Below are 11131 nucleotides of genomic sequence, written 5' to 3'. Positions count from 1 at the left end.
GTCGACTGCCACGTCACACCATTACTACACATCTTCAAGAAGTAAGTCTAGTGCCTTCCACAATGGTCTCTTCCCGGCATTCAAGAAGTTTCCACGATGATAGCTACAACCGATTCCACCACTAGAGGTCATCAAAGTCCCGCTAACAAGAGTTAGTAATGTTCTGTGTTTAATGCTTTATGTCCTTGTTCAGCGAAATAGATTAATAGCTTATTGCTTGATTTTGGTTACAAATATATTTAAACAGAAAAGTGTTAATTGTATAAACATCTGCCATATAAAAAGTAGAATAAATAATGCATAACTTGATTTTACACCACACGAAAGTGTATTTGGGTAATATATCTAAGTTACGATTGAGTAGTTCAATATAGTTGTTCAAAGTCGTAGACATGGTTTGCAGCTGCAAATTGAAAATCTTTTGAGCTCAACCAGTAACTAGGAACCAGAACTTAAGACCTTAGATGGGCCGAATAGCCACTTCTTCGTAAATTGTCATGTTCTTGTGTTCTAAAACCAGCAACTGCTTTGGGAACAACTCTTCGCCTGGGTTGAAATCTTTTTGTCCTTGTTTTCAGACTCGGAATGGAGTTTTTTATTCAGACTAATGTTTGTCGGAATAAAGAAAGTTATGAGTAATATTTAAATGCATAGTTTGTATTTCTCACACATAAAATACTTAAACTGAGACTTTTAGGCGCAACATTACGCACGAGGAACCTTTTGTATATGCTTCTGTTTCCAATTTTTTAAGGGTTAATAACACTGTTGCACAGTTTTGGGGACTAGGAATGGGAGATGCATAGAAGGGGCAGATTCGATAACAAAAAATTATTATTTATAATATTTTAAAAATAAAATCCATACTCTATAAATGTATGTAACGTCAGTGACTTTCTGAAATGACGTTGCTTGTGTGTCATTGTATATATTACTTAGTGGGATGTATACAGCATTCGGGAGACTTCTTGTCAAGGTGGAGATATCGTTTGACTAAAGAGATTAGTCATCAACTTCAGGTCATGACATGATGCTTGCATATAAGCCTTACGGTACCAGTAATTAAAATTACGTAATAAGCTTAAAAGAAAAAAAAACCCCGCTAGACAAGTGGAACGATAAGGTTTCTAATGTCGTTTGTTTGATTGGAATGATAGTCCTTCAAAGCCGCACTTGTGGTAAACATCTTGTCATTTTAAACTAGTGACGAGTAAGAGACTGGATTATAATACCACCAACAGAGATGCCTGGACTGGTGGTGTTCGGGAGGCGCTGGAGGATTGCGAGCGACGATCTGGTGTTCGCGGGGGCCTTTGAATTGTTCATTCGGGTAATATGGTAGGTAATACTACAGTAACAAGACCTTGAGAACAAACACTGTGCGACCGTATTGTAGGTTATTTTAACATCTCTAAGTAGCTGCCATTCACCAGAGAACGACAAAAGTAACACATTGAAATAGAATTTGGAGCCAAGTAAATTAAGAGAAAACAAGAGAAGTGACTGTTTTTTTTTTTTTTTTGTCCACAGGTGGATTTGTATATTGGTTCTATACCTCAAAAAAGGGCTGTTCATGTGTACCGGAGGAGGGTTACTGCACAGCTACCTGATAGTGCTTCTTATTCTTCTGGCTGCAATCATACTAACACTGTCTGCTGTTGTGTATGTCAGTATGCAAGGTAGGTAGAAACTAAATAAGAGTTTTTTTTTTGTTTTTTTTAAATTAAACAACGACTACAGGGTGGGACAAAAGCTGTGTTTTGAGAACAGAAGCTTACATTTTAATGTATTTATGTGCTATTTTAATTGTTCTTATGAAATCAACGTTTGTTGCACTGCCATATCGGGTCTAGCTCTCATAAAGATATGAATGTAATTTTAACACCTACATCAAAAGTCTGTCAGAAAAACTCAGCAGGGATTTGCAATTGTTCCCCTAGTGTAGCTTACATTGTGCAAGTCATGGCTCATTTGAGCTGATAACTGCTGTGAAAAATATCAATTACTAAATCAATCCAAGTGCATATGACAGGATGCCTTAATACTGTACATTATTTTGATTGTTTTTTTGGACTGTATATTAATGTCACTTTTGATATGTTTTAAATACCTGTTATGATGCTGGCATGGAATATACAATGATGTGTAGCTTAATTGGTAAGTTGCATATCTTCCAGGACAGCCTTAACCTCCTTCATCCGGGATAACCCTAAAGTTGTAGTAGGTTTAGTAGGTTAGTTGTTTCTTATATATAACCCAATCTCTTCCTACAGGTTCAATCTCAAACCCTGGCCCCAGGAGGTCTATCCCTGCCCTCATCTACGTCCGCACCCTTCTCTATGTGCCTGAGCTTGTCTGGGCTGTCTTGGGAGCTGTGTGGGTGTCCAATGACAGTCCAGGCTGTGACACATCTGTGGTGAACGCAGTGATTGGAGCAGTGGTTGCGAGGTTAGTAGAACACAGGACTTTACATTGTCAGTGATGTCAGTGTCTTTCTTGCCTGTAAAAGTATTAAATGTGTAAGACACCTAAATCCACAAAGTTTGTTATTCCATTATACTGTATTTAAAAATCTTAAAAGGCAGATTTATAGAAATGTAATGCCATTTCCAAGATGTTAATACAAAATTGAAACTTTGTAAGCATTACTTAACAGAGACTTATTTCTAATAGTAAATGTATTTTCGTTTCTTATGGTTTGTCTTCTTACTGTAGTTTTGTTTTGAGTTTGGCAATGCATTTACAGGTTGTGGTTCATAGTGATCGAAGCATACCTTAATGACGTACAGGATATTGAAAGGGGATAGTGAGGAACAAAAAATCCCAAGCAAATATGAATCTGTGGTACTGATTGCTACAGAACCTTGATATGAATGTTAACCAATGGCAGTTCAGGGATGGAAATAAGACTCCTATTGCACAGTAGTTTCACCCATTCCAGGTTTTAATACAAGCTTGCTTAGCCACAGTGTGAATGTAACAAGCTCAAGTATGTCCTATTAAAACCAGGATAAGACCAGAACCATGGATCAAACTGCTATGCAACAGGAGTCTTACTTCCATCCCTGCAGTTTTATTTAAAAACTAAAAAAAACATTAAGACCACACAAGAAAGCAACAGTATTTAACAAATCTAATGTGCAGACCCGCTACATGGCGTTTTGATCTGTGCTTTGCAGCTGGATCATCCTTTTCTTCACTGTGGTTGCTGTGTTGATTGTGTTTGACCCGCTTGGCAGTAAGAGGCAGGGGTACCTCGTCAGCCACGGGGATCGCGACCTGCAGAGCAGCCAGTCGGCTCAGCTGATGTACAGGGCGCGTTCGCTGGCTGCGCGGGTGTGGGAGAGCCGCATCAAGCTGCTGTGCTGCTGCATCATGCAGGAGAAAGAAAACCGCGCAGCCTTCTCCAGCATCGGCCAGCTCTTCAGCGATTTCTTCTCAGTAAGGGTGCTCCCTCATCTTTTTATCCAAGGGTGCTATAGCTAGCAACATTTTTTAAATACATTTCTTCAATGTATTATTTTATTGTCAATCACTATTCCTTCGTCCGGTTTGGCACAAGAAAGAATTTTATGTCTTATGACTGATGTTATAATTTCTAATATTCTTTTGGTATTATTATTTTTAATTTTCCCTTCTTTTTTTATATCCAATTTGAAATGCCCAATTCAAATGTTGCTTCATGTAGGGTCCCCGAGTGGCTGCCGCTGGGAGTGCAGGATGAGTCACACAGCTTGGACGCCACCAGTTTGCATCCAGGCTGTGCAAAGAGACTGAACATTGTTGGGGACCCCGAGGGGGGCGTCACTTTGGCTCGGACGCTCCCGGGGTGGGGGGTGGGAAACCAGCAGGGATTGCGTCTCCTCATCGCGCAACAGCGAACCCTACTGGCCAGACACAGAGCACATTCAGAGTGGATAAGAGGCAGGGCTGGTCTCTGTTCTCCGGGATCGGTAGCTCGCCCACCTCTGCTCTGGATTGCTCTGCATAAAAGAGATTCTGGCTTTAGGCTTGTGAGATCGGAGGATGCTCACACGCCCTCAGCACGTCTGTTCTGTGTGGGGACTCGCTGCGGTGAGGAGAAAAAACATAACTGGACATTCCAAATCACTCTGAGTCTAAAAAAATATATATATATATACAGACGTGCTCAAATTTGTTGGTATACTCACAGCTCATTGAAATAATGCTTCATTCCTCCTGAAAAGTGATGAAATTAAAAGCTATTTTGTCATGTATACTTGTATACTTGCATGCCTTTGGTATGTCATAGAATAAAGCAAAGAAGCTGTGAAAAGAGATGAATTATTGCTTATTCTACAAAGATATTCTAAAATGGCCTGGACACATTTGTTGGTACCCCTTAGAAAAGATAATAAATAATTGGATTATAGTGATATTTCAAACTAATTAGTTTCTTTAATTAGTATCACACATGTCTCCAATCTTGTAATCAGTCATTCAGCCTATTTAAATGGAGAAAAGTAGTCGCTGTGCTGTTTGGTATCATTGTGTGCACCACACTGAACATGGACCAGAGAAAGCAAAGGAGAGAGTTGTCTGAGGAGATCAGAAAGAAAATAATAGACAAGCATGGTAAAGGTAAAGGCTACAAGACCATCTCCAAGCAGCTTGATGTTCCTGTGACAACAGTTGCAAATATTATTAAGAAGTTTAAGGTCCATGGAACTGTAGCCAACCTCCCTGGACGTGGCCGCAAGAGGAAAATCGACCCCAGATTGAACAGAAGGATAGTGCGAATGGTAGAAAAAGAACCAAGGATAACTGCCAAAGAGATACAATCTGAACTCCAAGGTGAAGGTACGTCAGTTTCTGATCGCACCATCCGTCGCTTTTTGAGTGAAAGTGGGCTCCATGGAAGAAGACCCAGGAGGACTCCACTTTTGAAAGAAAAACATAAAAAAGCCAGACTGGAATTTGCTAAAATGCATATTGACAAGCCACAATCCTTCTGGGAGAATGTCCTTTGGACAGATGAGTTAAAACTGGAGCTTTTTGGCAAGTCACATCAGCTCTATGTTCACAGACAAAAAAATGAAGCTTTCAAAGAAAAGAACACCATACCTACAGTGAAACATGGAGGAGGCTCGGTTATGTTTTGGGGCTGCTTTGCTGCGCCTGGCACAGGGTGCCTTGAATCTGTGCAGGGCACAATGAAATCTCAAGACTATCAAGGCATTCTGGAGCGAAACGTACTGCCCAGTGTCAGAAAGCTCTGTCTCAGTCGCAGGTCATGGGTCCTCCAACAGGATAATGACCCAAAACACACAGCTAAAAGCACCCAAGAATGGATAAGAACAAAACATTGGACTATTCTGAAGTGGCCTTCTATGAGTCCTGATCTGAATCCTATAGAACATCTATAGAAAGAGCTGAAACTTGCAGTCTGGAGAAGGCACCCTTCAGACCTGAGACAGCTGGAGCAGTTTGCTCAGGAAGAGTGGGCCAAACTACCTGTTAACAAGTCTCATTGAGAGCTACAGAAAACGTTTGATTGCAGTGATTGCCTCTAAAGGTTGTGCAACAAAATATTAGGTTAGCGGTCCCATCATTTTTGTCCATGCCATTTTCATTTGTGTTTATTATTTACAATATTATGTTGAATAAAAAATCAAAAGCAAAGTCTGATTTCTATTAAATATGGAATAAACAATGGTGGATGCCAATTACTTTTGTCAGTTTCAAGTTATTTCAGAGAAAATTGTGCATTCTTCTTTTTTTGTGGAGGGGTACCAACAAATTTGAGCATGTCTGTATATGTTGCGTCACGCTACATCCAGCTTCCACCCTCCTTTCCAACAAAAGCCAATGCAGTTCTCCTTGAAGCTCCCTAGCCAAGATGTCATAGAGCCAGCAATATCACTGTTTCTATGTTTATTTTTTATAATAAACATAGAAACGGGGGGAGGGTGCTCTGTAATTATGTACACAGGGAAGCAGTGCAGACTAATAACGAATATATGCAGGCCCTGGGTGAAATAAAAAGCTGGAGAGTATTAAGTGAGCATTTTCAAGAACAAGGTCCCTCTCTGTTCCCTGTAGTGAAGATGTGTCTCCTGTGTTGTGCAGGATACTGACCTGGTTGCTAGTGATATCGCTGCCGGCCTGTCTCTCCTGCACCAGGAGCAGGACAAAGTGGAAAAGAGCCGGGACCCAGAGGAGGTGGTGGTGTCCCCCAGCCCAGCCTCTCACACGGTGAGTGCAAGAGCATTGCATTTAAACAGCTATCCATTTATAATGTACTTCTGGAGTGTCTGTTGTACTAGAAAAAAGCATACTCTGAGGTGGTTCATTTAAACTTATTCAAACATGGGGCTCCCGAGTGGCGCATCCAGTAAAGGGAGGGCTAGGTCGGCCAGAGTGTCCTCGGCCAGAGTGTCCTCACCACGCACCAGCAACCCCTGTGGTCTGGCCGGGCGCCTGTGGGCTTGCCTGTAAGTTGTCCAGGGCTGCGTTGTCCTCCGATGCTGTAGCTCTTGGGTGGCTGCATGGTGAGTCTGCAGTGTATAAAGAAGCGGGCGGCTGATGGCACACGCTTCGGAGGACAGCGTGTGTTCTTTCTTCGCCCCTCCCGAGTCAGAGCAGGGGTGGCAGCAGTGGGCTGAGCCTAAAAATAATTGGACATTACTAAATTGGGGAGAAAACAATAAAAATAATTGGTGACCATTAAATTAAAAAAAAAAAATATTCAAACATAACTGGACTGCCTGATAAAATTCACAGTGTACTGGATGCAAAGCTAGGGTTAACATCAGATCACACCACACCTTTCAGTTCCGGGGGGTAGATTCTAATCGGACCTTCTTCAGTCAGACCTACCATGTGAAATAAACCATGTTAGAGTCCGATGCTCACTAATTCGGGTGCAGCCACACAGTAAAGATGTCCTTCCTTGCAGAGAGATGATTTGGATGTAGAGTTGGAGAATGCTGCTCACTACATGCAGTTTGCAGTGGCTGCCTACGGGTGGCCGATGTTTGTGTTCAGCAACCCTCTGACTGGGGTGTGCAAGCTTAGCAGGGATTGGTAGGTGTTTTTTTCTACTAAATTTGATCTGTTGCTGTAAACCGGGCTAGGAGTTGGCAGATCTGTCCCTTTTTTTATAACGTTTAGTAGTTTTTAATAAAGTAACCATTTCTACTTCGTGGCTTGATCCTTGTTTTCTTTATAAAGTTTTATAAATAAATCCAACCGCAGTGAAGTCTGTAGCTGCCGTCATGTGGCTCATGCTGTGCATTGTGAACGGTCAGTTGTAGGAGCAGATCTCCAGAGTACGACATTGTGGGCAGAGATCACCTTGGCTGCAACTTCACATCCATGCTGTACACCACCGGCCTGCAGTACCGAGACTTCATCTACATCAGCTTTCACAACAAGGTACCTGGGAGGATAGTCTTCTGAGTTGACGTCCTTGAAAGAGCTGCAGAATAAGTGTTCGTAGTGATATTTCTATGTGTTCACTTTGGGATTGGGTATTTTAAAATGTATTTACCTGTTCTTTGCAGTTCTAGTGCTGTTTTCACCGTTCATGATTTCAGATCTACGAGATCCCTTTCTTTGTGGCTCTGGATCACAAGAAGGAGGCCGTGCTGGTGGCAGTCAGAGGAACGCTGTCTCTTCAGGTGAGTTCTCAGTTCACAGATTAACCCAAACAAAAAGAATACTTCTTATCAGCCAAACATGTTGGCTGTTACCAGCAACATTGTCCCCTTGCTCCAACCATCGTGCGGGTTTCAATCTTAACACGTGTATCTACAGGATGCTCTGACAGACCTGTCTGCTGATTGTGAAAACTTGCTTATTGAAGGGGTTTGTGGACCCTGCTATGCACATAAGGTAAGGTCCCTGTGGTGCAATTTATGTGAGTAATTATGTGGAATTGTACCGATTCTTTATCATATTCTCAGTTCTTCCAGAATGCAGGTTAATCTCTCTCTCTCTCTCTCTCTCTCTCTCTCTCTCTCTCTCTCTCTCTCTCTCTCTCTCTCTCTCTCTCTCTCTCTCTCTCTCTCTCTCTCTCTCTCTCTCTCTCTCTCTCTCTCTCTCTCTCCTCTAAGTTCTGACCATAACTTTCCTGAAGATTCCGTTGTCATTTTCCTGGTTCTAAAAAAAATATTTCCCCCCCACCTTCATTTCAATAGGGCATCATGCAAGCAGCGAACTACATTTACGGGAAACTTATAAACGATGGTATTTTAAACCACGTCTTCACCATTGCTCCTGTAAGTATAGTAACAGTAACCCTTTTCATTTATAAAGTTATTATTATTTTTTTTGTACAAGATTAGAAGTGTGTGATTGGTTTGTATGCTGTTAGATTACTTCATATTGTATTCTCACAACAGGTAAAATATATACTATAGCCACCAAAGGTGATTTTTTTTCAGAAGGGTTCACAATCTAGTTGCCTTAAAGTTACTATTAAATCCCCATGCATTCTAAAAGCAATATCCCAACACAACATAAACAATTGTAATTAATACAACCATGTGTAAGCCCTTATTTGCTTCGTTCCCTTCAGGAGTACAAGCTGGTTATCACTGGCCACAGTCTTGGAGCAGGGACGGCCGCAGTGCTTTCAATCTTACTCAGGAGTGCCTTCCCTGGGCTGAAATGTTATGCCTTCTCTCCACCAGGGGGCCTCCTTAGGTAAACAGACCATTAAAACACTACTAATGCTGAATTTATAGGCCTATACTAGATTTTATACTAAGATTTTGCATACTATTGTCTGATCTCAGTCTAATGCCTTGAGAGCTCTAGTATTGTTTTATGTGTCTTTCCTACAGTTCTCATAATAACGTTCTTTTGTTTGTTTTTACCCAGCAAACCCCTTGCAGATTACTCAAAGGAATTCATCGTGTCCGTTGTGCTTGGGAAGGACCTTGTTCCAAGGTAAGTCAACTTCTCTTTGAAAAACTATTTAGAAGAAGAAGAATGTGTAACGGGCGTACTGAAACTTGATAAACCTAAAATAGAATTTTCTAAGAACTATGTGTGGTTATTAGGGAAATACATTCATAGCATTTATTATTATTATTATTATTATTTTGCCTAGGTTAAGTATTCCCAATATGGAGGACCTGAAGAGAAGTATACTCCGAATGGTTGCAAACTGTAACAAACCAAAGGTATTCCATACAGTTCGCCTCCTTTTACTGGACTCTCACAAGATCAGTCCACAAAGCCTCTGAACTACACAGGGAAGCTGAGTCTGTGTGTGTTTAGAATATGAGGATATATTTTTACATATATCTAGAGCACAAGTTGATTTGTTTTTCAAAATCTATACAGAAGGAATCTTGTCTGTGTATCTATAGTTACATTTTTAAATGTACATAAACCATTTTTTGTAACTAGGTACCTGTAAATCAAAGCAATCAACGGCCTTTCTTTCCTTTGTGTCTTAGTATCAGATCCTGCTGAGATGCTGTTGGTACGAGGTGTTTGGTGGAAACCCCGACGACCTCCCCACAGAGCTGGAGAGGCGGCAGCAGAGGTCACCCTCCTACCACAGCCTGGAGTCCGAGCACCCGCCTCTCTACCTGCCTGGACGAATATTGCACATAGTGGAGGAGGACACCACTGGGAGGTGAGGGCTCAGATACAGCCAGGGCTTCAGTAATTAACAGCTTCAAGAAATATGGGTTATGATGTTGTACCACAATGACCCTTAGGGAATGAGAGTGGTGAGTAGCTGCTTGATTCTCCCCAGAGGTTTATTTAATTAATTTTGAACCAATAATACAAATTCAGTTAGGTTAATGAATCTGAATAGTTTTCCTTAAATGTGAAATGCTCCTAAATTAGTCTCGCCTTGCTTTTCCTCTTGTGATGTGTAGCTTTATTGCTGATATATTAATTGGAACAAAAACTAGCGGCTTAGTGTTTTATATAAAGCAACTAGTATGTTGTTCAAAACCTGCAACAAAAAAGCTTTTCTTTTGCGTAAACAAGATGTGTTTCATTTTCCATTGAACCCCAGTGTGTCATGGTTATTATTATTTATTTTCTCTTGTTTGTTTGTAGGTCCTGTTTTTCTCAGGTGAGGTATCGTGCCATGTGGTCGAGTGAAGCGTTGTTCTGCAGTGTTCTCATCAGCTCCAAGATGATCACGGATCACATGCCCGACCATGTCCTCAAAGCTCTGAACAGCCTGACACTGGACAGAAAATGAATAGGCTGTCCTACGCCTCAAAACAATACAAGCAATTTAAATGTGATATGAACAGCAACAAAACTTTCTGCTGAATTATTTATTGTTGTGGATTCAGTATTGTGTGGTGGGTTTTTTTTTTTTTTTTAAAGTCAAAATATTTAAACTAAAAGGGTAATCATAGCCTGAAATCTGAACATGAGGTCTGCTTGTTTTTTTGTTAGTTGTTATGCTTTCATTTATACATTTTATAGTACAATTGATTGATACTAAATACTTTATAAGCTTGTTTATTTTAAAATAATGTATAGCAATTGTAAAAAAAATCTTGAGTTTTATTTTAGGTCTATTGATTTAAGCAGTGTGTATTATATTATTTATGGGATGCAGGTGTGCTTTATTAAAAAAATAAAAAATACTTAATGGAAACCAGACATTGTACATTTATATGTTATTCCTATTTTGAAGACAGGGTATACATATATTAGGTGGATAAAAACAAAACCGATGTAGATTAGTTGATAAAAAGCCAACCGCAATAAGAGCACCAAGTTTGTGTGCAAACTTTTTAAAAAGGTAATTTAATTATTTAGAATATTTGACTCATACTGGTTACCAATACTGTAGTGAGCTACCATATTAAATAATAATTTGAATCACCTTGTGTAGTGCACACATTTCAATTAGAAATTCAAACTGTGTGATAGCAAAAGTACTTGAATATATTACATGTATTGTTTACAGTCAACTATTGTTTGTGAAGTAAAACTTAGAGGATGCAACAGTTTATCCATGTCTGATGGGAAATCTCATTCATAATATCAATTACTAAAGTGAAGGCAATATATGCAATCACAGCCACACTGCAGGTATTTACATGCAGCAGGACTTGAAACTCACCTGAAAAGATCTAGACTAGATATATTGCATATTTGAAGCGATTTACCTAATAAT

General features: G+C 40.2%; 1 protein-coding gene across 3 annotated transcripts; it reads left to right on the top strand.

Moving 5' to 3' along the window:
• The first annotated feature begins 779 nt into the window (after positions 1 to 779).
• Positions 780 to 10950, top strand: LOC117418121 (diacylglycerol lipase-beta-like). Of its 3 annotated transcripts, none has more exons than XM_059035526.1 (16): positions 780 to 1052; positions 1242 to 1338; positions 1531 to 1679; positions 2274 to 2448; positions 3240 to 3441; positions 6091 to 6216; positions 6920 to 7047; positions 7272 to 7398; positions 7560 to 7643; positions 7780 to 7857; positions 8163 to 8243; positions 8543 to 8670; positions 8848 to 8916; positions 9080 to 9152; positions 9432 to 9613; positions 10051 to 10950. In XM_059035526.1, the coding sequence occupies exons 1-16, from the start codon at positions 1028 to 1030 to the stop codon at positions 10196 to 10198; spliced, it is 1872 nt and encodes a 623-aa protein (XP_058891509.1). In that variant the 5' UTR covers positions 780 to 1027; the 3' UTR covers positions 10199 to 10950. The 3 variants fall into 3 exon arrangements, with proteins under 3 accessions (XP_058891509.1, XP_058891507.1, XP_058891508.1); XM_059035524.1 differs by having other exon boundaries at positions 3180 to 3441; XM_059035525.1 differs by having other exon boundaries at positions 1205 to 1338; positions 3180 to 3441.
• Positions 10951 to 11131: the final 181 nt, after the last annotated feature.

Source organism: Acipenser ruthenus, chromosome 13, assembly GCF_902713425.1.
Source record: "Acipenser ruthenus chromosome 13, fAciRut3.2 maternal haplotype, whole genome shotgun sequence".
Taxonomy (NCBI): domain Eukaryota; kingdom Metazoa; phylum Chordata; class Actinopteri; order Acipenseriformes; family Acipenseridae; genus Acipenser; species Acipenser ruthenus.
Note: the sequence above shows the minus strand (reverse complement) of the source record. Positions and strands in the feature narration are given on the sequence as shown.